The 27,640-nt window shown below is 39.3% G+C and overlaps 2 protein-coding genes across 4 annotated transcripts; one reads left to right on the forward strand and one right to left on the reverse strand.

Moving 5' to 3' along the window:
- Positions 1–4,321: 4,321 nt before the first annotated feature.
- MRPL50 (mitochondrial ribosomal protein L50) lies at positions 4,322–6,214 on the reverse strand. Its single transcript, XM_006886887.1, has 2 exons — positions 6,123–6,214; positions 4,322–4,709 (listed from the first exon to the last, which is right to left on the reverse strand). Exons 1-2 carry the CDS (start codon positions 6,212–6,214, stop codon positions 4,322–4,324), a joined length of 480 nt encoding a protein of 159 aa, XP_006886949.1.
- A 550-nt stretch (positions 6,215–6,764) lies between these two features.
- ZNF189 (zinc finger protein 189) lies at positions 6,765–19,064 on the forward strand. 3 transcript variants are annotated; one of them, XM_006886888.1, is made up of 3 exons: positions 6,765–6,797; positions 7,498–7,624; positions 17,085–19,064. In XM_006886888.1, the coding sequence occupies exons 1-3, from the start codon at positions 6,765–6,767 to the stop codon at positions 18,803–18,805; spliced, it is 1,881 nt and encodes a 626-aa protein (XP_006886950.1). In that variant the 3' UTR covers positions 18,806–19,064. The 3 variants fall into 3 exon arrangements, with proteins under 3 accessions (XP_006886950.1, XP_006886951.1, XP_006886952.1); XM_006886889.1 differs by having other exon boundaries at positions 7,540–7,624; XM_006886890.1 differs by having other exon boundaries at positions 7,543–7,624.
- The last annotated feature ends 8,576 nt before the right edge of the window (positions 19,065–27,640 follow it).

Below are 27,640 nucleotides of genomic sequence, written 5' to 3' on the forward strand. Positions count from 1 at the left end.
TATTTGGAGAGGCTTATTAAGAATATGTGGTAGAGAGATGACACAATGTTGTTGCTGAAAGTGAAGTGGGCTTGTCTTTACTTACAGATAAACATGAAAATCTATAAACTTCACTATGAATTATAACTCAGTATTTAAAAAAATAGAAATCCTCACAGCTGGACCAGTAAGTAATATTATGATAAATGAGGAAAAGGTTAAAGTGGTCAAGAATTTCTTTTTACTTGGCGCAATTATCAACCTTCATGGAATTGGCTTTACTGTTTTAAGAGGGTCTCAGACAAAACAGAAGGGAAATGTGGAACAAAACTCATAATGACAAGAATGACCAAGCTTCCTGGCCCAGGAGAGACTATTAGGACCCCAGGCTATTACTGACCCTTTGAGCATAGAACTAAACTTGCCTGTGACTCCATGTTCAGGGAAACAAGAGACGTGCTTATAAAGTGAGCATGTCTCTCACTGTAACACCAGGGAGAGACCCCTTAGGGAAAAGAAATCAAATGACATATTCCTTGGGGATATATGCAATAAAGAACCTTTTTAAAGTGCTAAAGAGAAAGGATAGCGCTTTGATGAAGGCAACCCAAACCATGGTACCTTTAAGTCACATCTATTGGGCATGGGGTCACTATGAGTCAGTTGACTTGATGGCACGTAACAACCCCAATGATATGTTGCAGTATAATATATGAGCACAAGGGAGGGTAGAAGGGCGGGCAGGTTTTTTTTCATATCAGGGCTTTGAACTGCTTCATTCTGGCTCAAACTCTGCTGAGTTGCCTTTCTACCCCAGGTTCTTCTACATCTGACAGAGAAAGAAATGCCCACTGAGGTCAGGGTACTGCCAAGTCATGCAGGGAGGCAATAGCAGAGCCAAACCTTGAACCTGGATCTCCACTCATGCAGTTCAAAGCAGGCAATATCCTCTAGAGTGATTAACCGCTTGTGAAAACCCCTGCAAAGTCAGGTTTAAGTCGATTCTGACTCCACAACACACAATCCAAAATTCTCTCAACATGACAAAGATGGGCAATCTCCTCCCATGCAATCTACTACCTCTGAAAACCCACTGGAGGGTCAAGTATTGGTAGGTTCCAACTAGATGGTGATTCACACTCCAGGAATAACAAAATCTAAATCTTAACACAATTCCCAGGTGATTTTTATGTGTCTAAAGGGTTCTATAAGAATTGTTGACCTTGTTAACCTGTTGATTTTGATTCCATATACCTGGGGGGATGGAGGTTGTTGTGTATTGTTGAGTTGAAACCAACCCATAGCTGACCCTCCAGTGGGTTTTCAGAGACTGTTAATCTCAGAAGAGGAGACTGCCCATCCTTCTCCCACAGGGCTGACAGTGGATTCGAACCATGTGCCTTCGGGATTGCAGAACAGCTTCTTGCCACTAGACCACCAGAGGTGGAACTCTAAATTCTCAGCAAGCGGTTGTACAGGAGTGGAAAAGTTTGAAGCCTTGTTTTATACTGCTTAAAACATACTCATTTTTATTGGCCTTCACTGTTTTATAAGCAAGTTTTATACAACTCTGTTTACTGACCTTTAAGATGATCCAGATAAGTAAAACTGCGTTGAAATCATATATATTTAAAAAAGGAAAAAAAATCCTAAACTCACTTAGAGTCCAACTCCCAACAACTCATCAGTATTCTGTGGCTGAGTTTTTACTGGAGGCGTCTGACCATCTTTCTACCAAGGTGGAGTGTGGTGTTAGTGGTTGGTTAACCTGTTGGTTAGCAACCCATTACTCACTGTTATCTCCAGGGCCCCTTACTAGTTAGTTATATGCTGCTGCTGTTATGTACTGTGGAGTCAGAACTGACTCACAGCTGACCCTCCAGTGGGTTTTCAGAGGCAGTAAATCACACAGAAGACTATCTTCCTCCCACAAAGTAGCTGGTGGATTTGAACCTTAAGCCTTTGGGCTGGCAGCCCAACTCCTTATCATTAAGCCAACAGAGCTTTCGTATTCATTATTTAGGGATTATTTCCCACCCCACCCCCCATCATTCCAGTCTTTCTCAAATTGCATACTTGGTTATTACAATAAACAAATCAGCAAACCACATTAAATCTATTCAGGAAAAATAAAGGTCATTCTGATACATTCATTGCACCCAACTATAAACCAGCAATGCCCTCCAAAGTTACTGACAAAAATGCAGTTAACTTGTAGATAAATTTATAAGGGCTGTAGTCTCAGGTAGTGATCCTGCTCTCTCCCCTCAACCCTAGCAGCAACCTAGGACCATGTTGTTGGGTGCCATCGAGTTGCGTATGATTCACTGCAATCCTACAAACACCACATCTGAAACCTGCCCTATCCTGTGCCATCCTCAGCTCTGCCACACTAGAGCCGATTGTTACAGTTACTGTGTCAATTCATCTCATTGAGGGTCTTCTCCTTTGCTGACCCTTTCCTTATTCAAGGATGTCTTTCTCCAAGGACTGGTCCCTGCTAACACGCTCAAGTACAGTTCCTGGGAACATCAACTGAAAGTTTATTTGAAATATGCTCACAATCCATTCCACTCCTATTAAACTAAAATCTACACTTCAAAAGACTCAAATTATTGATGTACACACTAGATCCTGAAAACCACTGCTCTAAGATAGCACTGCTTACAAAGAAGTCATTTCTTCTGCCTGAACAAGCAGCCTGATTTTTGCCGAACTTCTCCAGCGGTAGCCAAGTCTTCTGCTTGGACTAACTCATCCCTCATTTCCATTTTACCCATGGTAGTCTTTTCTGTCTGCAGGTAATATGGGAAATGAATTAACCAAATGTTGTATGTAAAATTCAAGTGTTTTCACACTGAGCCCCATTTTGTAGTAGAAACTGAAGGCATATAATTATGACAACTCTGTTTAAGCGCCACCTTTCTAAATATAAATCTAAGGCACATCCAGAGGGAGTCATGCTTTAAAGCTCTAACAGCCAATCTCACCTCCTCCCGTTTGACTTACAATCTTGAAAATTTGACTTAGCTGAAGATATTTCAGGGCCTAATGATAGCCTGATTTTTCTAACAAAAAGGCCAGAACTAACATTTCTATTTTAATTTCCGCCTCTTCGGGAGTCACCTTGGGGAAGAGAATAATGTCTGTTATTTAAAATTTGTGTTCTTTCAGAATTCTTGGATGAAACAAAATAATTTAAGCAATTCCTTCCCTATCTCAGTTTGACCACAGAAAATTCCTAATCATAACTTTTCCCACTCAGAACCATCTGATATCTTAATACATGAGAACTCTGCACAACTAAGTACATCCAAGTGCAGTGACCCTATTAGTTACTCATATTTGTCACTGGTACTAAATTTCAGAACTCATAAAGGGCTTAAAATAAGCATTACTTCCTTTGTGGTGGAGGGAAAGTTATTTATTAAAATCTGGTATAAGTTGTGCTGCAATCCCCAAGGTACGCGGTTCAAATCCACCAGCTGCTCCCTGGGAAATACCAGAATACTCAGGGGATAGGCAAGCTCTTCTCCTGAAATTAACTGCCTCTGAAAACTGGCTGGAGGGTCACCTATGGGTCGGTTCTGACTCGACAGCACACAACATATTGATGAGTAGAAAAAAAATAAATGGCAGCAGTGAGTACTTAACACTTATGACAACTTTTTCAAAGTTTTCACACTTAAGGCATTACCTTGCTTGGAAAGGGGGAAGAAGACATCAATGCTTCTTTTCTAAACTGCCCAGGAACCCACTTTCCAAACTGGGAGGCAGATTACTAAAAATAAGGTCTTCTGATATAGACCTACTTTAAATATTGAAGAAATAAAGAATATCTCTGACTGCACATTTGATGAAATTCTGAGTTAGGCACAAGTCACCATCAGTTAAGTGTGTCAAGAGATTATACCTCAGATGACCATCTTCTAAGACGTTCTGTCAAATTTCACCCTCAAATTTTTTAAAACACACTTCACAAACTCTAATTCCAAGAGAGATGAATACAGAATGCACTTCTTTCTACTTTTGCTAAAGAAAGCAGTTACCTATAATAAGCAAATCAGCCTTTTATATTTCTTTTATTAATAACTTATCTGTTTCTTAGATTTAAGAGTTTGAACAGGATTAAACATTTTTTTTCCAGCAACTATTTCATGCCTACAAGTATAAAGGCCATATCTGAATTTTAATGGCTGTCTTAGTTAATAGAGTTGAATCTGGAAGCAGAAGAGAAAAAAATACATTGTTAATAACCGATTATTATTATCTCACACAGTAAAATATTAACAAGTCTTCGCAAGATGAAATGAGATTTTATTATGTTCCTCTTCTGAACTGCTCAGTAATTCCAAGTGATTTTCAAATTGGGAGGCAGATTATTGACAATAAGTTCATCAAATTTAGACTGATCCTTAACAGGGACACTGTAGAAATCAAGCACGTCTCTGACTGTGCATATCTGATGAAGCCTTGAGTTAGGCACTGCGTGGCCCAGGTCATCAGCTAGCTGTGCCAGGAGACTAAACTTCAGATGACCGTCTTCCAAGGAGATGTCCTGCCAATCCCGAGGAACAGATGGGCCAAAAACTTCCTTGACTCGAGATTCCAGATGACTCTGCAGATCATCAGGTGGCACATACCTTCTGCTTCGTAATGGTGGACACACCAGGACGGGTTCCTTCTTCACCTCCTCTACCAGCTCAGCCACCACCGGCTCTTTCTCATTTCTGGAATCATCAAATGCATGTTATGTGAGTCTTTAGTTCACTGCATTAGTGACAAACACCTGACCCAGTCTTACCCACCAATCAAAATAAAACACATAAATATGCACACTTAACTACCATTCTGATTCCTGGAGAACAGAATTATTACAGGGTCTCTGGACCAAGGCTGTGTATAGTTCAAACTGACATGGAGAGAAAATAAAAGCTAGCAATAATATTAATGACTGTGCAAAGGCATTTAACTGTGTGGGTCATTAACAAACTATGTCAGAGACAACTAGACAGCACATAACCGAAACTGAAAACTTCTATTCCTGTCAAGAAATGGTTGTTAATGCTACTCCCCTCTGACTATTCAAGGACTTTCTTCCAGCAGTTAATTCCTCTTTATATACAAATTTCATATTGCTTCCTCCACCTTTACTAGCATATCCCCACAGTCAAACAATCCTCTATTATCTTCTATCTTTAAGGGGGGAAAAAAATTCTTCCTAGACTACATGGTCTCATCCCTCAAAACAGTTTCTTAAACAAGATGTCTCCTCACCTCTATTCTCTTCAAACTAGTCTCATCTCATGACTAGTTAAAATGTAGTTTATAAAAAAACCCCTTTTTAATGTAGTTTATTCCTTTTATCTCACTAATAAACTTATTCTGCTGTACTTAATTCTTCCTAAAATAGGAAACTCTGGTGGCCTAGTGGTAAGGGGTTGTGCTCCCAATCCAAAGGCAGGTGGTTCAAATCCACCAGCAGCAACAAAAGACAAAAATGAGCAAACTCCTCCCATGAAATGTACTGTCTCTGAAAACGCACTGGAAGGTCAGCTATGGCTCGACTCGACAGTACATAACAACAAAATATTCTATTTTACATCTTTCTTTCTTTCATTGCAACATACCCTTCATGAGGACAAAAGCTCTGAACTTTAGCTTATTCACTACTGTATCACTAGGCGCTTAAACTGCAACCTAGAATAAAGCTCTTATGTGCCAAAGAGCAAGGACGTTACTTCGAGGACTAAGGTCAGCCTGACCCAAGCTGCTGCACATTCCAGACCCACGATGATCATCTGAGCCGAGTTATTTGTTTCCTGACACTTCACCTGGCACCTGATAAGTAACAGAGTCTGCTTAATACATTACTGAGTGCACTGGAGGAGGAGCAATATTTCTGTTGTAACTGAGGCCAGGAGAAGTGCCTGCGTCCCACTCCCGTGGCAAGCCCTGCGGAAGCTTGTGAATTCAGGCACCTCAGGCATAACGCTCCCTTCTGAACATTTCCCCTCCTGCTTCCCAAGAAACTTTCAAGCTATTCAATCCAGTCCCGTTAACATGATGCCTCCTTCAGAATGCTCGTCACTTCTCTCTTTACTGTCCATCAAAGTGAACCACCCTCGAACCTTCGGCTTTACCTGGATCGAGACCAAAATTCCCGGCGTGGCACCCCAGAGACTAGCCGCGAGAGGCCTCTCCCGGTAACACGTAACATGCCGAGGGCCGCCATTTCCGCGGAGACCCGAGGGCGGGAGTTCAGCCTCCGTCAGCATAGACGCCGCCAGACCAGCCAGTGGGGTGTAAGCTTTGTAGATGACGTCACTTCCTCCTGTTGGGGCTCGCCGGCTTCGTCCTCTTCCTTTGCATGCCGGGAAATGTAGTCCTGGACCGTGGCGCTCTCTCAGAGCATGACGGGAATTGAAGTTGAGGGGTGCGTCCCGGGAAGATTCTGGGTGACGCCTTCTGGTCCGGGGGCGGGTGGTCACAGCTCTCCATAGGCTGGAAGGAGGAGGTCCTAGCAGCTGGGAGGAGGCTTTAGAGAGGCCTGCAAGGCTGCGCACGTTGGCAGCGGTAGGGGCTGAAACCTAGGAGCTGGCCTTGGAGCGCATCAGATATGGTGTTGGGGTCGTGAGCTCCCGGGAACCGAGGTGAGACCTGGCCGGACCCAGCCAGGAGACCTCGTCTCCGTCGGGTCTAAATCTCCAGTGGTCAAGTAGGCCTTGCCAGAGGCTTCCTTCCGTGCAGCTGCTGCAGGTTCCTGTCCAGTTGTCTGGTCAGTGATGGCCACTTCGAGCCCCGAGCCTGAGCTGAAGGTGAGTCGCCTGCCTGTAGCGCGCGGTTCTCCATTACCTGAGCTAGGCCGCGCCACGGGGCCACCCCCACGGCGTTCTTTAGGGTCAGTACCTGCAGGGAGCTGCCCCCTAGTGCTTTGGGGTGGGGTCGCGACCGTACGGCCCACGGACACCCTTTTTTGCCCTACCACCGCGACTTGATGAATCAGCTGGAGAGAATTTGTAGTGCTCCAGGGCGAGCTTTCACTTACGAGTTCCTCCAGATGAAGCTCTTATCTGTGCCTTCTGTCCCTCCCTTGTATCTTCGTGCCAGACACTGCCTGGACCAAACGTAGATGCCTAGAGAAACTGGTGGAACTGAATTGAGCAGGGTCACTAGCGAGTGCAGTCAGAGAACAGCAGAGCAATAAAGTGAAAGAAGCTGGGAGAGGCCTTGGAGTATAACTTACTAAAATTATTAGGGCACAGTTATTAAACCAGCGATGCTTTATTAGTAGGCCTGAAGCCAAGGAGGACAGGGATCTAGCTCATTTACCCCACCTAGTCTGAGGAACCTGCCTGTTACAGCCTCTTCTCAGAATTGGTCCTCATCAGGAAGGAACTCTCCAAGTTACTGCATTCAAGGCTACTGAGTGCTGATAAGTGATTGCTTCTGCCACTTCTAGTTGTGGAATTGTCCTTGAGGCAACAGGAACTGATGACAGAAATCGTACTATTTCAGGGGTTGCTGACTTTTGAGGATGTGGCTGTGTTTTTTACCCAGGAGGAGTGGGATTATCTGGACCCAGCTCAGAGAAGCCTATATAAAGATGTCATGATGGAGAATTATGGGAACCTGGTGTCTCTGGGTAAGAATCTTATTTCTCTAATTAAACTCTCTGAAGGACCACTGGAAATCAGACTCTGAAAGCACAAGTGCCACTAGCAAAATGGCTTTATTCCCAAGTTCTGCCCCAAACCTACAAGCCCATTATTGTTCTGTGACTCTCATCCTTAGTGTCCTTGCAGTGACCAAAATGCCAGCCTTTCTGGCCGCCTGTCTCATAATCTTATTTCCGTGTTGCTCTGTACGTTCTTTCCTGGCTCATTCTCCCACCACTTTCCTCCCACCCCTTTTACTCTGCCTTCTGGAGCCCCTGTTCCTCTTCACATAATGTTCCTCCTGAGTTGAACCGAAACCTGGCACGTTCTCAAGGACACTACTTCTCTGACAGCCCTTCAGATGGGGGCTACTTGCTCTCCCACACCTTTCCTCCTTTCCTTCTTTTCAGTGCAAGTCCCGAAGCAGTCAAACCAATGTGTCCAAGATCTCAGCAATCTGGCTTTACCCACTCAATTCCTTTTCACTGTCCTCTGTCTGCTTCTTCACTTCCCACATGTAAATTTGATCACACATTTTATGGTCATGTCCCCTTTATAACGTTCATACTATGTTTATACTAACTTTATAATATTTATATTATGACATATATACACTGTTAAAAATGTCAGCACATTAATAGAGATTTATTTTTGTGTACATTAACCAGATCAACTTTGAGGTGTTTGCTTTCCAGTTTTATCACACATAGGATCATACTCTCAATTTTGCTATAACGTACAAATGTTAAACCCGGTTATCTATATTCTGATTAGTTATTTAGGCAATTGATGTTTATTGACTACAAAGGGGTGACTAGAACAAATATTCTGTCTGCTTTTGTGGAACTTCCTATAACTAATCTTCTATTCATTCTTATTAATTTTTCCAATCTTTTGATTTCTCAGTTGTTCCTCCCACCCCTTAACTCCCACAGACTATCAGTTCCCTCCCGGCTGGACCTCCTTATTATATAACCCATAGAACTATAAATAAATCAGTCTCTACCGATCATGCACTCATGCCACATTGTCATGTCAGTAGTATACCTGCTCTGCAAACTTCAAATCCTGTTTCCTTCGTAAAATCTGCCTTTCCTCTTCCCTATCTGAGTTGTAGGAGAAATTCTATAATCAAGAGGCTTGATGCTTCCTATATATATATGAATTAGTTTTTTCCCTGTTTAGTTTCTCAGCAGATTTATTTTTTGTGTTTGATTTGCTCCTGCCCCTTTTCCTTTCAGTGACGATGGTATTCCAGAAACAGGGGGTCTGTCATACAATGGTAGAATTCAACTTCTGTTTCACAGAGAACAGAGAGACCACTAAATATGAACTGTATTTTGCTTTGCTTGCAAACGTAAACCTGCTACCATCTTCTCATTTCAGCAGAAACTTAATGGTGGTAGTAATTGAGTGTTGCTGTAACAGAGCTGTCCTAAGATGATGCCTTTAAAAAGTAGAAATGCATTCTCTCTTCTGTGGAGCAGCTGGTAAATTCAAACAGCCTGCCTTCAGGATTGCAGCACTGCTTCTTGCCATCAGGTCACCAGTGCTCCCATTTCGGAGACTAGAAGTCTTAATTCCGGGTATTGGCCCTGGGAAAAGGCTTTCTCTGTGTGTCTTCTGGATCTAGTTTACACCACACAATAATTAAATGATGCTGAGAATTCTGGCCTAGCCAAGTGGATCTATATTTTGGGAAGACACTTAAGCTCTCAGCCCTCCTTTTCTTCATTGCATCAGTCTCTCCTCTTCTGTGACTTTATGGTGATGATAGATGTGTTTATGTCTATATCAACTGGTGAAGAAAGAAGGCGAGAGGGAGAGCCTTTGAATCAAGGTCTAATCCATTGTACTTCTCATGCCGTGCCACTCATTCTGCATAGTTAAGTTTTTCTAAGAATAGAATCATTAATTCATGCTCTACATTTTTATCTCTTATTTGTCTCCTTGTATTGTCACCACCACTCCCCATAACTTTTTTCTATGATTTTTTTTTCTTTCTAAATGTTACTTCACCCAAAATGAGCAGTCTCCTGGGGGATTTACAGTCTTTGGAACCCAGTGGGGAGTCAGCTATGAGGTGGTTCTGGCTCAGAAGCAAAGAGAAAAAGTAAGAGTTGTGGATATTTGGAACTCTTGTTTGTATTACGGCTTGCATTTTCATACTTAAATCAGCCCATATGCTTTCCTTTCCGTGGGGGACCTTATCTATGCTAACTTCATCAGCTACCACTGTTGTTATATGCCGTCGAGTTGCTTGTGACTCATAGCAACCCTATGTATACTAGCCCTAAACCCTGCTTTATTCTGTGCCAAACTTATTGTCTCTGACACACCTACCGCCATTACCCCAATCACTGAATCAATCCATCTCATCGAGGGTCTTCCTCTTTTGCGCTGTCCCTCCTCCCTCCCAAGCATGATATCCCTCTCCAAGGACTGGGCCCTCCTTGCAACATGCCCAAGGTATGTCAGATGAAGCTTCAGAATCCTTGCCTCTAAGGAGCAGCCTGGTTTCAGCCTCTTTAGGATGAACCTGTTTGTCTCCTAACAGTCCAAGGTATATTCAGTACTCTTCTCCAGCACCACAGATCAAAGGCATCAATCTCTTTCTATCCTCCCTAGTCATTGTCCAGCTTTCTGACGCATACCAAGTAATTGTGAAGACTATGGCCTGGATCAGGCACACCTTAGTCTTCAGATTGACATCATTGCTCTTCAGTACTCTGTAGAGATTCCTGACAACAGACTTTCCCAGTGAGATTCGTCTTTTGATTTCCTGGCTGCTGGTACCAAGAGTGTTGATTGTGGAGCCAAGCAAACTAAAGCTATTATCAATCTCAATCTCTTCACAAATCCCAAGATGTAATAAGGTGCCTGACTACTTAGGTCCAAATGAGGACTTATCCACTTGCTGATCTTATGACCATGGGTGAACAATTTAGACTTTTTGTGCCTCAGTTTCTTTTATAAAAAATAGAGAGGATAATAACACTTCTTCAAATTATTTTGAGCTTTTTAACTGAGTTAATATCTGGAAATCACTGTAGAACATTGATTGACACATAACAAGTATAAGCATTTTTGCTATTGTCACCATTATCTTCTCTATTTAGCTCCAAATTTCTAGACTTCTCCTTTGAGACCGAGACCCAGTGCTATCAAGCCAATTCTGACTCCTGTCAGCCCTCTATCAGGTTTCTGAAGCTATAAACCTTCACAGGAGATCATCCCTCCATCCTTTAGATTAGCAGAGCTATAGGCTATGCCACTGGAAGTCATAAACTACCTAAATAACTCATACCTGGCAAATCTCGGGTAGTCTATAGTTATTTCAGGGGTCTTCTCTTCAGGAAAGCATGCATTTTTATTAAGCATACTACCTTGTATGGGAAGCCAAATTTTGAACCAGTAACCCTTGGATTAGCAGCTGAGTGCTTGCTCAGTGGGCCACCAGGGACCCTATGGGAAGCCAAATTTTATATTAAGTATTTGTAATAAGCAGAATATTACTTCAGGTTAAAAGGGAGGTTGATATCAGCTGGAATTAATCCTAAAGCACTAAGGCAATCCTTAAGCATTTACAGGATTTTTGCATTGCCCCTTCCTCCTGAGTCAAGCAGAAGGTTGTCAATAGAGAAAGCTTAGCTTCACCTGTATTGGATTCTCTTGGCGATTTACTTCCTGGCAATTTTCAATAAAGACAGGAAAGCTGGAATCAGCAGCTAGTTCCCTTCAGTGGTTCGAGAACTGTTTGCTTCCTGCTTTACCTCTGTTTTACTCCTACATTCCTGGTGTTCTGTTTCATTATTAATACTTATAAAAATACTTTGCCCCTGGTCAGCAACAACCTTGTATACCTTTGTGTTGTTGAATTTATCATGTATCCTAAGTGCTATCATGTGGGCTCTAGCTAAGCAATCCTATGTACAATAGAATTAAACCTGCCCAGTCGTGCCTCATTCCCATAATTTCTGCTGTGCTTACACTCATTTTTACAGTCACTGTGTTACTGCATCTTGAGAGTCTTACTCTCTTTCATGGACCTTCAAGGTTTCTAAGCATGATATCCTATTCCAAGGATTGTCCTCTCCTGATAACATGCTCAAGACAAAATCTCATTATTATCCTTGCTTCTAGCAGCACTCTATCTACACTTCTTCCAAGACATACTTATTTGCTCTTTTGGCACTCGGTGACACATACAGTATCCTTTTCCAACACCACAATTCAAAGATGTCAATTCTTCTTTTCTCTTCCTTACACATTGTGCAACATTTTCACATGCAGATGAAGCAATTGAAAATACCATGGGCTTGAATCAGGTAAACCTTACTCATTAAATTGACATTCTTGTTTTTTAGCACTTTAAAGAGATCTTGAATGGCATATTAGCCCAATTCTCTGTGTCCTTTGATTTAACTCATTTCCCTAGGTGTTGATGTGGATCTAAATAAAATCCTTGACAACTTCAGTCTTCTCTTTCTTCATCATAATGTTGCTGATTAGTCCCATTTGTGAGGATTTTTGTGTTGTTTTTGGTTTTGTTATTTGGGGGTTTTTTGTGTGGTTTTGTTTGTTTGTTTGTTTTAAGTTTAATCCATGCTAAAAGCTATTGTCTTTGATCTTCAGAAAGTACTTCAGGTTCTTTTCTGTTTCAGCAACAATGTAATAACATCAGTGTACTTTAAGTTATTAATGCATCATCTTCCAATCCTAATACCACATTCTTCTTTATATAGTCAAAGTTCTTGGTTTATTTTCTTAGTATGCAGATTAAATAAGTATGAGGAAACAATACAACCCTTACATACACCTTTTCTAATTTTAAATTGTGCAGTACTTCTTCTTTTTGAACAACTGCTTCAAATTGGTGTGATATCCCTTTGTTCAGTTTGAATCTATACAGATTCTTCAAAAATACAATTGTTTGGAAATTCTAATTCTCAGTGTTAGTCATAATGTATTATGATCCACAAAATCTAATGCATTTACATAGTCAATAAAACACAAGTAAACATCTCTCTGGTGTTCTCTGTTTTCAGCCACGATCCATCTGACATCAGCAGTGACATCCCTCGTACCATGGCCTCTTCTGAATCCAGCTTGAATTTCTGGCAGTTCCCTGTTGATGTACTTCTCCAGCTGTTTTTGAATTATCTTCAGCAAGATTTTACTTGTGTGTGATGTTAATGATACTGTTTGATAATTTCTTCATTCTGATGGATCACCTTTTTTGGAATGGGCAGAAATATGGATCTCTTCCACTCCTTTAACCAGGTAGCAGTTTTCCAAATTTGTTGGCATAGACAAATGGTCCCACCAAGATTGCATCTGTTCATAGAAACACCTGAATTGGTATTCTATCAATCCCAATCCCGGGAGCCTTATTTAAAAAAAAAAAAAAGCCTTCATTATAGCTTGGATTTCTTCTTTCAATACCATTGGTTCTTGATCTTATGCTACCGTGTGAAATGACTGAGCGTCAGCCAGTTCTTTTTGGTACAGTGACTGTGTGTTTCTTCTGTTTTCTTTTGATGCTTCCTGCATCATTCAGTATTTTGCCCAGAGAACCCTTCAGTGTTAAAACTTTCAGCTTGAATTTGTTTTTCCATTCTTATGAGAAATGCCCAGTTTGTTATTTTCTTTTCATTTTCTAACTCCAGGTATTTGCACATTTCATTATAAGATTTTGCTTTGTCTTCTTGAGCTGCTCTTTGAAAGTTTTTGTTCGGCTCTCTTAATGCATCATTTTTATCTTTTTCTTTACCTTTTCTATGTTTTACAGACGTTTCAGAGTCACTTCTGGCATCCATTTTGGTCTTTTCTTTTTTTCCTGTCTTTGTAATGACCTCTTGATTTCTTCATGTGTCGTTGATGTCATCCCACAACATATTTGGTCTTTAGTCATTAGTATTTAATACATCAAATCTATTCTTGAGATGGTTTTTAAATTCAGGTAAGATAAATTCAATGTCATATTTTCGCTGCCTTGGACTTGTTTTCCTTTTCTTAAGCTTCAGTTTTGACTTGCATATATGCAAGTGATGATTTGTTCCACAGACTCTGACATTGTTCTGACTGGTAGTAGTTAGTTTTCTACCATCTCTTATCATAGATGTAGTTAGCTTAATTCCTAAGTATTACATCGGTTGAGGCCCATGTATAGTAATTGGTTATGTTGTTTTAAAAGAGTATTTGTAATGATTAAATTATTGGTAGCACAAAATTCTGTTAATTCTAGCCTTATTTCTATCATGAAAGGCATATTTTCTTAAGGTCAGTACATCTTTGTTTCCAGCTTTTGCATTCTAAACACTAGTTACTAGTAATGAATCTTGATTGCATGATTTATTAATTTCAGACTACAGAAGTTAGTAAAAATCCTTAATTATTTTGGGTACAGGGATTGATGGGTAATGAATAATAGTTGGATTATCAGATCTTTGTATGTCTATGGATTGGCTCCTATCACTGACAACATTGTATTTCAGGATAGAGTAATTGCAACACCATTCTTCTTCAATTTGTGGTTCCTACAATGTTCGGCCATATGATTAATTCAGAATGGCCAATACCAATCCATTTTGGCTCACTTATGCCTGTTGTTGTTGTTGTTGTTGTTAATGTGCCATCGAGTCGCTTGCGACTCATAGCAACCCTACATACAAGAACCCTAAACCCTGCTCTATCCTCTGCCAACTCACTTGTCTCCGACACACTCCCTCCCTCCACCCCAATCACAGAATTGATCCATCTTATCTCCTGCACCATCCCTCCACTCTCCCAAACATTATGTCCCTCTCCAAGGACCAGTCCCTCCTTGCAACATGCCCAAAGTATGTCAGACGAAGCTTCAAAATCCTTGACTCCAAAGAGCAGTCTAGCTTCACCCTTTCCAGGACAAACCTGTTTGTTCTCCTAGCAGTCCATGGTATATTCAACACTCTTCTCCAACACCACAGCATGAATTCAAAGGCATGAATTCTCTTTCTATCATCCCTATTCACTGTCCTACTCTCTGATGCATAGCACGTAATTGTGAAGACTATAGCCCAGATCAGGCGCACCTTAGTCTCCAGCCTTACGTCGTTGCTCTTCAGTACTCTTGTTAGGTCCCTGACAGCTGACTTTCCCAATGCAATTTGTCTCTTGATTTCCTGGCTGCTGGTACCAAGAGTGTTGATTGCAGAGCCAAGCAAACTAAAACCGTTAACTATCTCAAGCTCTTCACCATCATACTGATGCTGCCAATTGGTCCAGTGCTGAAAGTCTTTGTTTTCTTGATGTAGAGCTTCAATCTGTATTGAAGGCTGCAGTTCCTGACCTTCTGCAGCAAGTGCTTCAAGTATTTCTCAGTTTCGGCAAGCAGGATTGTGTCATCTGCATAACGCACGCAGGTTATTGATGACTCTCCCACCAATCCTGGTGCCACATTCCTCCTCGTATAGTCCAGAGTCTCGGATGATCTGTCTGCATACAGATTGAAAAGGTCCGGAGACAGAATACATCCCTGGCAGACCCCCTTCTTGATTTTGAACCATGTAGTGTCTCCTTGCTCTGTTCTGACGTCTGCCTCTTGGTCCAAATACAGGTTTCACATTAGCACAATCAAATATTCTGGGATTCCCATTCTTCTCAAACTTAGCCATAGCTGTTTGTGATCCACATGGTCAAAAGCCTTTGCATAGTCTATGACGCACAGATACACATTCCTCTGGCACTCTCTACTTTCTGCCAAGATCCATCTAACATAAGCTATAATATCCCTAGTACCACAACCTCTTCTAAATCCAGCCTGCACATCTGGCAGTTCTCTGTTGACAAAGGAGCTTGCTTGGAGTCAAATAGAAATTTTACTCTCCTAGTATACTTATCCAGGCAGCAAAAGATGAATAATTAGGAAAAAAATATGAAGCAAACATTTGCTGCTTTGTTTCATCATAAACCATTATTTTCTCTTTTCTTCATCACATGCACGAAATGTCATACATCTCATTGGAACAAGATGATGAGCCTTTGGTCTTTTATGTTTCATTGAGTTCAAATTAAGTTATACTTGGTGATAAAAAGCTATCATTTGTGGCAAGTGGAGTTAGTCTCTCCCACAGTCTATTCTCAGTTTCTACCATTAACTCTGACCAGATTGTTTTATACCTTCTTTAGCCTGTTTCTGTGGTGTTCACTCCTTGTCACGTCAGCCTTTTTTTCAAGTCATTTTTTAAAAATAATTACCATTTCTATTTATTTAATATTTGCTTTGTCTTATTTTCACATTTGTGCTTATACTCCATTCAGATTGATAAAGGGCTTTTTATCTTTATCCTGACTTAGTACACAGTGCCTGGAATACTTTTATGTAGTAAATAAATTCTTGTTAATAAATCAATTGTTACTTCTCCTAGTTTTTCCTCTTTATCCTTCTCACTAACTTTTTATGTGTTCTTTTCTGTCATTTGACCAATTGCATTGTAATAATGCTGTCTTATCTTAATTATTTCTCAACTTACTGATTTCTTTCCAGGCTCTTTCTTCATTGATAAACCAGTATATCTGCTGCTATTTGTTTTATTTTCTTATTTGACTCTCTTACCTTACAGAGTTCTGATGTGCCTGGTGATAAGGATTTGTGCTGCCAATACAAAGACAGCATTCAAGTCCACTAGCTAACTACTTCACAGGAAGAAGATGGGGTGTCTCTTCTTGTGTGATTTATAGGCTCTGAAAATCCCAGGACGATCAACTCTGAGTTGGTTCCAACTCACCAGCACATAACAGCATTTTACCTTATATTGTTAACTATTAATTCTGTTAACCCTTCTTCCTAACTCACTCCCACTTGTCTAATTCTTTGCCTCCTAAATTCCCTTTACATGCTTTACCCAAGAAAAACTTTTCTTTGAGTTATATGAAATATTAGTTAAATGTTGTTGTTATATGCTGTTGAGCCAAATACAACTCATAGCAACTCTATGCACAGTAGCTCTGAACCCTGCTCTATCCTGAGCCAAATTCAGTAACTCTGACACAGCTATCCTCATTACCCCAGTTATTATATCAATCCAGCTCATCAGGGTCTTCCTTTCCTGAGCTGTCCCCTTGACCCTTTTAAGCATAATACCATTCTCTAAAGACTGGTCCCTCTTGGCTGCATGCCCAAGGTATGTGAGATACAACTACTGTTGCCAGCAAGTTTTTTCCAACTCCTACCAACTCTCCATTGGGTTTCTAAGGCTGTAAGGAGCACAGAAAAAAGACTGCCTATTTCTCCCACAGAGCAGCATAACCTTTGAGTTAGCACAGATGTACAGACTCTGCCATCAGAGCTCCTTTTTTTTTTAATAGATTTAGTTCTCTTGTTTGCTTATTCTGGTTGGTTTTTTAAAATACTTCTTAGTAGGAAAAAACTTGACTGATGTTTGCATTTTCTTTTTATTGTTCTAGATGTTTTGAGTAAAGATAAGAATGAGAAACCAACTGTGAAACAAGAAATTGAGGAAATAGAAGAAGAAGTGGAACCACAAAGTGTAATTGTTACAAGAATCAAAAGTGAAATTGACCAGGATCCCATGAGTAGAGAAACCTTTGAACTTGTTGGTAGGTTAGATAAACAGAGAGGGATCTTCTTATGGGAAATACCAAGGGAATCTTTGACTCCAGAACAACGAATATTCCGAGGAAACACTAATATAATCCATAAGAGACCAAATTCAGAAGAAAAATGTCATAAATGTGAAGAGTGTGGAAAGGGTTTTGTCCGCAAAGCCCATTTTATTCAACATCAAAGAGTCCATACTGGTGAGAAACCTTTTCAGTGCAATGAATGTGGGAAAAGTTTTAGTCGCAGTTCATTTGTTATTGAACATCAGAGAATTCACACTGGGGAAAGACCCTATGAGTGTAATTACTGTGGAAAAACTTTTAGTGTAAGCTCAACACTTATTAGACATCAGAGAATCCACACTGGGGAAAGGCCTTACCAGTGTAACCAGTGTAAACAGAGCTTCAGCCAGAGAAGGAGCCTTGTTAAGCATCAGAGAATTCACACAGGTGAGAAACCCCATAAGTGTGCTGACTGTGGGAAAGCTTTCAGTTGGAAATCACACCTAATTGAACATCAGAGAACTCACACTGGTGAAAAACCATATCATTGTACCAAATGTAAGAAAAGCTTTAGTCGAAATTCTTTGCTTGTTGAGCATCAGAGAATTCACACTGGAGAAAGACCTCATAAATGTGGTGAATGTGGGAAAGCCTTTAGATTAAGCACATACCTTATACAACACCAAAAAATCCACACTGGTGAGAAGCCCTTTCTATGTATTGAATGTGGGAAAAGTTTCAGTCGGAGTTCATTTCTTATTGAACATCAGAGGATCCACACAGGTGAAAGACCGTATCAGTGCAAAGAGTGCGGGAAAAGCTTCAGTCAACTTTGCAACCTTACTCGTCATCAGAGAATTCACACAGGAGACAAACCCCATAAATGTGAGGAATGTGGAAAAGCTTTTAGTAGAAGCTCAGGACTTATTCAGCATCAGCGGATTCATACCAGAGAGAAGGCTTTTCCATACAGTGAAAGTAAGGAAAGTTTTGATCCAAATTGCAACCTTGTCATACAGCAGGAAGCCTATCCTAAGGAGAAATCTTATAAATGTGAAGAGTGTGGAAAGACTTTTAGTGTCAGTGCTCATCTTGTACAACATCAAAGAATCCACACTGGTGAGAAGCCCTACCTTTGCACCGTGTGTGGGAAAAGCTTCAGTCGGAGCTCATTTCTTATTGAACATCAGAGAATCCACACTGGTGAAAGACCCTATCTGTGCAGACAGTGTGGTAAAAGCTTCAGTCAACTTTGTAATCTTATTCGACATCAGGGTGTACACACAGGAAATAAACCCCACAAATGTGATGAATGTGGAAAGGCCTTTAGCCGGAACTCAGGACTTATTCAGCATCAGAGAATACACACAGGAGAGAAACCTTTTAAGTGTGAAAAATGTGACAAAAGTTTCAGTCAGCAGCGCAGCCTTGTCAACCATCAGAAGATCCATGCTGAGGTGAAAATCCAAGAAACTCATGAATGTGATGCATGTGGCGAAGGCTTCAATTGCCACATTTCTCTTATCCAGCATCAAAAATTGCACACTACATGGCTACAATAGATGTAAAGAAATGTTAAAGCTCAATTTGATTTGAGACTAGCTACCCAAGTGCAGTTTCAATGTGGCTCAACATGAGTCCAATTTAATAATAAATAAATTCTTCCTTGGCCTTAGCCAGTGGTGTCTGAATGCCCATGGGCAATTATAGACTTCCATTACTCTGTTTTGATTGTCATAGAGAAAGTCTCAGTAATGATTCTAAGGATTACTAATCTTTAACTAGTCTTTCAGCAGAGAAGTTAAACCCAGGCCCAGAACACTGAGTATATGAACGTAGGGAATGGCAGCAGTGTTGAATTGGAGCAAGAGAGTGGGAGCAGATGATGTCAGAAACAGAAAATAATGATTGAAAGAGTCCTTTGCCATCATTTTTGGTGGGTCTCTGGGTTTCATGATATATTTGGCTAAGCATGTAAGAGTACAGAAATTGATCAAATGATTAACTTCAAGAAAACAAAGCCTAGATGTTTTGTTTGAAACCCGTGTCCAAAAGTGTGGTTGAAAAAGCTAGTTGTTTGGTATGTGAGTTTCCATGCCTTGTGGTCCCTATAAGCTGTGGTATGAGTGGACCATTAACTTTACATGTAAAAATTATGTGATAAACTTAGCAAAAATATTACCAAGAACCCTTTGGGAGTGCCTTTTATCCAAAATGGCTCAAAAAGGTAAAAGAGGATACTGTGCTTTGGAATCTTCTGTATGTGCGAAGTATTTGTAGTACTGTCCATATCTTGTTTCTCCACATCAAGAGCATGTAAAAGTATACAGATTCTGATCAATCAAGATAAAAATTTTAAAAGGCCTGGAGTCTGTGCTAGAAAGCTGAGCTTTTGTTTTATTTGAGGTTTTTATATTGCTTTTGCTTTTACGGTAACTAAATTTTGCATGCAATTTAAAATCATTGTTTCTGATTCTAGGGCTTACAGTTAAAGGTCATTATAAATTGATTAATCTCTGTTTTAGTCATTAAAACAGGTTTTGTTCTGTTTTTTATAACTTTGTAAGAGTTCTTTATTATTTTCGTGTTAAATCTATTCTCTGTCAGGGAAATTGTACTAATTTATTCTCCCTGTGACTAGTGAACCTATTTTTGGAGTAGTTAATTTACAGATTTCTGAGGATAAAATTCTGAAACATCGAATAGCTCTTAATTCTAATTTTCTTATTGTTTAAGCAAATGATCTACCTGTCTTTTGTAGCCTGAAACTATATAATCACTTCCAACGTAGTCTCCCCACCTCTTAATGCATATGGTATATGTGCATATGTTTATACATAGCAGTGGAGGCTATGATACATATGCAGAAATACGCCTTCCTTTGTATACTTCCTTGTAAAAACTATTAATACTCAAAGTAACTATACACTTAATATTTCAAAACAGTTTGTAGCCCAGTGAAAACTACAAAAAATTAAAGCCACCTGATTTGTCAAGAATATCCTTCTTCCCTGAGTCTTCTCAATTTTACCAATTGGTATTCCATTTATACTAGTGTAAGGGTCTCAACTAATGATGAGGTTCTTGGATCAGCTTTATGTATTCTGAGAACCCTGAGTAATTGGCACTGCAGTCTACTGTTGGCATTGCATCTACACTGTAATACTGCTTTTGACTAAAACTGGTTATCTGTTTTGTGTTATGGTTACCTTGCTTAATGGAATTTCTGGCTGTTTTTGACATTGTAATTTGAGGCCAAGAGTGTATGAGATTCCTGTCAGAATGTTTAACAATTGAGCATCCATGTATATGAATCTAGAATAGCAATCAAAATTCCAGTAGCAGTAAGCAGTTTTTAACTGTATATAAAATTCACTGCTTATAAAACAAAAAAATTTGAGGGGGGGAAACAACATAGTAAGCAAGTTATCCTGGTTTCACTTAGTTTCCTCAGAAAATTATAGAAAGTATATAGAGAGCTCTACAGAGAGAAATGAAGTGTCTGGAAGAGGAAAATTAAATATCCTTAAAGGAGATGATGATTAAAATGAGATTAAAGTTGCCAAGGAACATAAATAATGTTCCAGGACCGAGAGTTGTAAGAGAACCGGGTAACTGTAACAGAGCGAAGGCTGCCGTTAGGAAAGTTTAGAACTTAATTCTTCAGCCTAAAGTTCAAAGAAGAGTTTCATTGATGTAGTCTGTGGTGAGGTGCACTGCCAACTCAAAGGCCTCATGTTTCTGGTAATTCAAATCCCCGTGTTTCTCTGCAAGAAAAAGATGGGGAGTTTTCGCTTACTGCAAGTTGTAGGCTCCGAAACCAGTGAAAGGTTACTATAAGTTGGAACCAACTTGATGATAGGAAGGAGTTTTGGATTTTTCCAAAAGTTCAGAATCTTTTAAGTATACAGCTCACTGAATTGTCAGGATTAAGTATCTAACCATTTTAAAAAATTAATAGTGTACCAGGTGAATAACTTCTTTTGCTCCCTTCATATACTGTACAAATACCTTGTAAAGCTTCTATTTTAACTAGATAAGAAATACTGACTTTGGTACTATGGTTCTGGATCTTTCTTAAACCTGTGGGTCTTAGCCTTAAATAAGTATGCATGTAAGACAATATTGCAAGAATGTGCAGGGTTTTTTTTTCTGAGAACCTCAAAAACCACTTAAGACATTAAGGCACTTGACGTTGACAGTTTATCTTCAGGTAAGACTGTGGGAATGAGAAGCAGATAGGTTTGAGAAATACATACATATGCACACACACACACAGAGGATAAGATTTGCTCACTTAATTAGATGAGAGAAGTGAGGAAGAATAAAGATTCAAGATGAGTTTGAGTGATTAGTGCTCTTAACTTACTGAGAAGGGAAATGGTATACCTGATGTGGAACGAATATGTAAAAGATACTAAAGTTATTTTGAGAATTTAACATTTGGTCTATTTATAAGTGTAAAGTAGAGATATTCAGAGGCAACTTAATATATTGGTATAGTGTTCAGGGGAAAAATCTGAGCTAGAAATTTATTTAGATATTCACTAAGTTTTAAAAATAGACTAAAATATTTAAAAAGAAAGCAAGACCTGGAGAAGGTCATGCTTGGAAAAGTAGAAAGTTGGTGAAAGAGAAGGACACTCATGGAGGTGGATTGGTTCAGAGTCTTCAACAATGAGTTTAAGCACAGTAGATTAATTAATCACAGAAGATTGTAAGGCTGGCACATAATCAGGCAAGGTTTCGTTCAGGTGTACTACGAGTAAGAGCTGACTTGACAGCACCTTACAACATAAACATCAGGGAGTATAAATAGACAGCCCTAGCAACCATCCATCTGGTTTCTGAAGTTAACATTTTTATGGGAGGAGACGGCCCATCTTTTTCCCAAGGAGCAGCTAGTAGATTTGAACCAACAACACTTTAGTTAGCAGTGCAACATACTACAAGCCATATACAAATACACAAAAACCAAATAAATCATTGTCATAAAGTCCGAATTGACAGCTGACTAGAAGGTTTTCAGAGGCTGTGAATCACAAGCAGAAGATTATCTGTCTTTCTCAAAGTCACCAGTGGATTCAGACCTGGAGCGATGGGCCAGTTTGGGGGTAACAGTGCAGCTCCCTATGGATTACACCACCAGAGAACCCTTTTGCATGTGAGTAAGTCATCAAAACTTCTTTTAAAATAGAATAGAGAAAGAAAATTTTGAGCTTTGTGGTTCTGAAAAGAAAATCAATTGATGGAACATTTGCAGGTAAAATATGCAAGAGAAAAATAGAATAATGTTACTAGAAAAGATAAAGTGAATCTTGACACTAAATGAGATAATTATTTGGGGACTAATTCCTCCAATTTGGAAGAAAACAAGCTAAATTTAGTAGCTGCAGGGGGAAAAGGAAGGAAGACAATTCACTTAAGCTGACCTAATTTTAAAAATTAAGCAGATTCATCTTTTGAGAGTCAGGGAAGGAAAATAGGTGAAAAACCTGAAGGATACAAAAGATTTGGAGTAGTTGTCTGGGGAAATAGGAGAGGGGGCCAAATGGAAAATTGGGACTTGAGGACCCAGAAAAATTAAGCAATGTTATTTTAATGTACTTTTAATGAAAGTACTCAAAATTCCTTGTAGAATTAGCAATGGAAAGACTCTGAAAATAAATTAGTGGTATATGAAACAAATTATTAGTAGATAACATTGTAAAACAAGCAAGTGAAAAGGTTTTTTGTAAAAAAAAAAATCAGAAGGCACCAGAATATGCCATTTCTTTGTAATTTTGACAAGGGAAGCTTTCTGCACTGGTTTTTTGTTTTGTTTTTTGCAGTTTTTTTATACACATAGATCAATGTGTATGTAAGTAATCTGCAAAACTGAAGGCATATACATAACATTACTAGTTGAACATTTGGTTTAGGGGTCCAGTTCAACTCCTAATATCTAATTCAGATGTTGTAGTATTTTTCTGTTTATTTGTTACTGTTTGCCGTTATTTTTTATCTTTGGTATTCTATTTCTTCAAAAGTGTTTTATGACTTTGAATGGGTTATGGGACAACTTGATTGGTTTATATTTTAAATTAAGGCGTTCATGCTTGGAAAGGTGGCAAGTCATTGAAGAAGAGGAAGGCCCTCAAGGGGATGGATTGATACAGTGTGGCTGTGGACTCAAATGTTTGCAGGATGATAAGGATGGCATAGGACAGGAAAGAGTTCAGATCTATTGATCATGAGGCTGTTATGAGTCACATTCATATTTAACAGAATTAACAACAACATAAAGAGTTCTGATGGCCTAGTGGTAAGAAGTTGCTCTACCAACCCAAAGACATCCAGTTCTAAGATGGGTAGCCTTCTACTATGTGATTTACTGCCTCTGAAAATCTGCTGGAGGGTCAGCTATGCATCAGTTCTGACACAACAGCGCATAACAACTAGAATCATGATACATGGACAAAGATGAAAAGGACAGGCATATTTACTGTGTGAGTGGTACTAGTTAACATAATAGATATTTTTAAAATCCCTTCATGGTACTACATTCATTTCATAGGGATTGGTCATAAGTAGTTTGGGGTTTTGGTTTTGAGGTTTTTTTCCCCTCAAGGAGACTTTGAGGACTGGATGGTAAATCACATGTATTAAAGTCTAGGATCTTCGACCTAACACTGAGCTTAAATTAACTGTGGATTTTGCGCCTCTGTCTGTGCCATTTCCTGTACTGGAGTCATGTTCTTGGAAATGTACTGTCATGTCAGTCCAATGACTAAGGAAAACTACCATCTCACCATAGTCACTGCATCCCTGGAACCAGGTAAGTACATGCTCACTTCTCTGGCCTGTAAATTTCCCTCAAGTGGAACCAGGACAAGACCAAAAAGAAAAGTTGAAAGTGGCTCAAAAAGGTGTCTTTTTTCCCCTTAACAGTAGTTCCTTATTTATTTTTACTAGAATTTACCATCCAAAGTAAATCTCTAACATTAATGAATAATTTATGCATTAAAAAATGTATCTTGCCATTGGCTATCTTAAGAGGGCAGATAGATTTCCCTGACACCTGATCCTTGGACTGTAGTCCAGCCTTGGTTATTCTGAACTGAATTAGATTTCCTATTTCCCCCTGTGTCCCAGACCTCAGAGGGCTGACTCTGTTCATATAGGTCTCTTTCTTGGAAAAATTAGAACTTTAATTTGTTGCTTGGATTGAAGTGTAGCACAAAAATGTTATTAGGGTGCTGAATAGCTATAGTACATAACAAGAGTTTTTGTTATGGTTTCCCTAAGTCTAAAGATGTCATGTCAACTCACCTACCCTAGTAACAAAGGCCAGGCCCTAGGTAAGATTGTTTCTGTGGATGGTGAGCTAACTCCCAATTTCTTCCTGATCCTCTGCATTGTAACCTAAGTTTTAACAATATGCTTCCTTCGTGTTATTCCTTGCTCAAAAAATAATCTACAGCTCCCTCTTTCCCATCACTTTCAGGCAAGACTTTCCACAAAACCCTCTGCATTTTGCCACTCCATTTGGCTTCATTTTAGTCTAACCTCTGTAATTCTCTCAGTTCGTACAATCTATACTCTTAGCCAGGACACAAATAATTTCCGTTCATTACCACTCATGATGCCCTCACCATTTTTAAAGAATTAGACAATAGAGAATGTATAAAAAAAATCAATAACCTAGGCATTAGTGAACTAAAATGATACCAAACATTCTTATTTGGGTAATTATATGATCTAGTATGCCAGAAATGACAAATTGATGAGGGATGGTATTACATTCATTGCCAAAAAAAAAGCATTTAAAAACTTCTCCTGAAGTACTACTATTCCATACGTTCTCTCTCCTGCAGCATTGCTGTAGTGCTGTCGGTGATAACTTACATACCATACAAGGAATACCTATTAAATATTTTCAAATTTATACATAAATACTAAAGCGAATGATGAAGAAACTAGGTGTTTAAACTGATTTATACAATCTGGAATGGTAAAACATGTCATTAAACTGCATGGGTAAGCATTGGTATACAAACATAGAAAACAAAAAATAATTACCTGTGTGTGGAAAATATGGCCTTGGTGCTAGAAATGCCAGCGGACAAGAATGGCATTTATCACAATAAAAATCAATCAAAGGCAACTGTGCATGTGGACTTCACTGGATGGAATTTCATGGAATCAAATTGACTACATCTGTGCAAAGAGATAATGAAGAACCTCAAGATTGTCAGTGAGAACAGGGCCAGGGGCCAGTGGTGGAACAAACAGTGATTTCATGAAGAATAAACACAATTTCACGTTGAAGATGAAGAAAATAAAAACATTCAATGAAAGCTAAAAATGCAACCGTGTGTATCTCACCTGGATTTTGAGACCATCGCAAGAATAGATTTGATGCATTGAACACTAAAAACCAAAGACTAGATTAGTTGTGGGACAACATTAAGGACGTTGCATATAAAAAGCACACACACACACACACACAACCCAGAAATGACTTCTTGTTCTTGTTGTTATGTGTGGACAACTCAGAACCAACGCATACCTCACCCTCCAGCGGGTTTTCAGAGGCAGTTACTCACACAAGAAGAGCTTGCCCATCGTTCTCCCATGGTGGATTCAAACTGCGTGCATTCAGAATTGTAGTGCAGTTTCTTACCAGCAGATGTCAGAAAAGATTCTGAAACTTGGTATGGAATGCAGAGAAGCTAAAGCAAAAGTAAGAAATGATTGTGTAAAAGAGCCACCCCAAGATCTAAAAGGGTGAATTGCGAAGACAGTGTTAAAATGAAATGTGCAACAATCTGGAGTTATAACACCAAAAAGAAATAACACTCTCAGCATTTCTCAAGTTGAAATAACTGAAGAACAAATTTAAACCTCAAATTGCAATTCTGAAGCATTCTATGGGCAAATTATTGAATGACATGAAGCATCAAAAGATAGAAGGAATATAATGCATCCCTGTGCCAAAAAAAAATAAATTGATTGATGCTCAATCACTTCAGGAGGTAGCATCTGATCAAGAACCAATGATGCTAAAAGAAAAATTCCAAGATACAAAGTACAGTGAAAGCATTGTTAATAAGTAAAGCTTTAACAATCAGGAAAAAATAAAGTAGATGAATGAGTCCTAAGAATCAAATCACTTTGCACATAAAAAAAACTTCTCCAAAAAAAAAAACAACAAACAAAACTTCTCCAACATGGTAAAAAGGAAACTCACAGACTGGGAAAAATATTTGGCTAGGACATATCTGTTAAAGGACACATATCTAAAATTTATAGAATACTCCAGCATCTCAATTTTAAAACATGTAAATAGCCCAATCACAAAATGTTCACAGGATATTAATAGACATTTCACCAAAGACATTCGGATGGCAAACAAACATATAAAGAAATGTTCAAGATCTATAGCTATCAGAGAGTTACAAATAAAAACAACCATGAGATAACTCAGCAACAATAACAAAGTTCAACAGAGAAGAAAACAACAAATGCTGGAGAGATATTGGAGAGATGATTGGAACGCTTACTGCTGGTGGGAGTGTAAAATGGTGTAACCACTATGGAAGGTGATACAGGGCTTTCTCAAAAAGTTGGAAATAGAAATAACATCTGACACAGCAATACTACTACTAGGAATATACTCTAAAGAAACCAGAGCTGTCACGCAGAATATTAACAATATTAACATTGTCAGTGATTTTATACTACTCAGGTCCACCATCAATGCCTGTCTTCAGCTGGATTCTCTAGAGAAGCAAAACCAATGTACCACATTATTTATTTTATAAATATATAGAGATAGTTATGTTGTTGTTATGTAGCATATATACACATACATACATGCATGCATAAATACATATATCCGGGAGGGTAGGCTCTATATAACATCAGGATTGGAGGTAGACTCATCAACACCCTGTGTTCTGCTGATGACACAACCCTGCTTGATGAAACAAGAGGACATGAAGTGCTTGCTGCAGAAGGTCAAGGGCTGCAGCCTTCAATATGAATTGAAGCTCAACATCAAGAAAACAAAGATTCTCACTACTGGGCGAATTGGCAGCATCATGATAAATGGTGAAGAGATTGATTGTTGACAGTTTCAGTTTGCTTGACTCTACAATCAACACTCTTGGTACCAGCAGCCAGGAAATTAAAAGATGAATTGCATTGGGAAAGTGTGCTGTCAGAGACCTTTCCAAAGTACTGAAGAGCAATGATGTCACTCTGGAGACTAAGGTGCACCTGATACAGGCCATGGTCTTTGCAATTACTTGCTATGCAACAGAAAGCTGGACAATGACTAGGGATGAAAGGAGAGTTGATGCCTTTAAGCTGTGGTGTTGGAGAAAAGTATTGAATATACCATGTATTACTAT

This window comes from Elephantulus edwardii, unplaced genomic scaffold (assembly GCF_000299155.1).
Source record: "Elephantulus edwardii isolate Elephantulus edwardi_28Jun2011 unplaced genomic scaffold, EleEdw1.0 scaffold00052, whole genome shotgun sequence".
Taxonomy (NCBI): domain Eukaryota; kingdom Metazoa; phylum Chordata; class Mammalia; order Macroscelidea; family Macroscelididae; genus Elephantulus; species Elephantulus edwardii.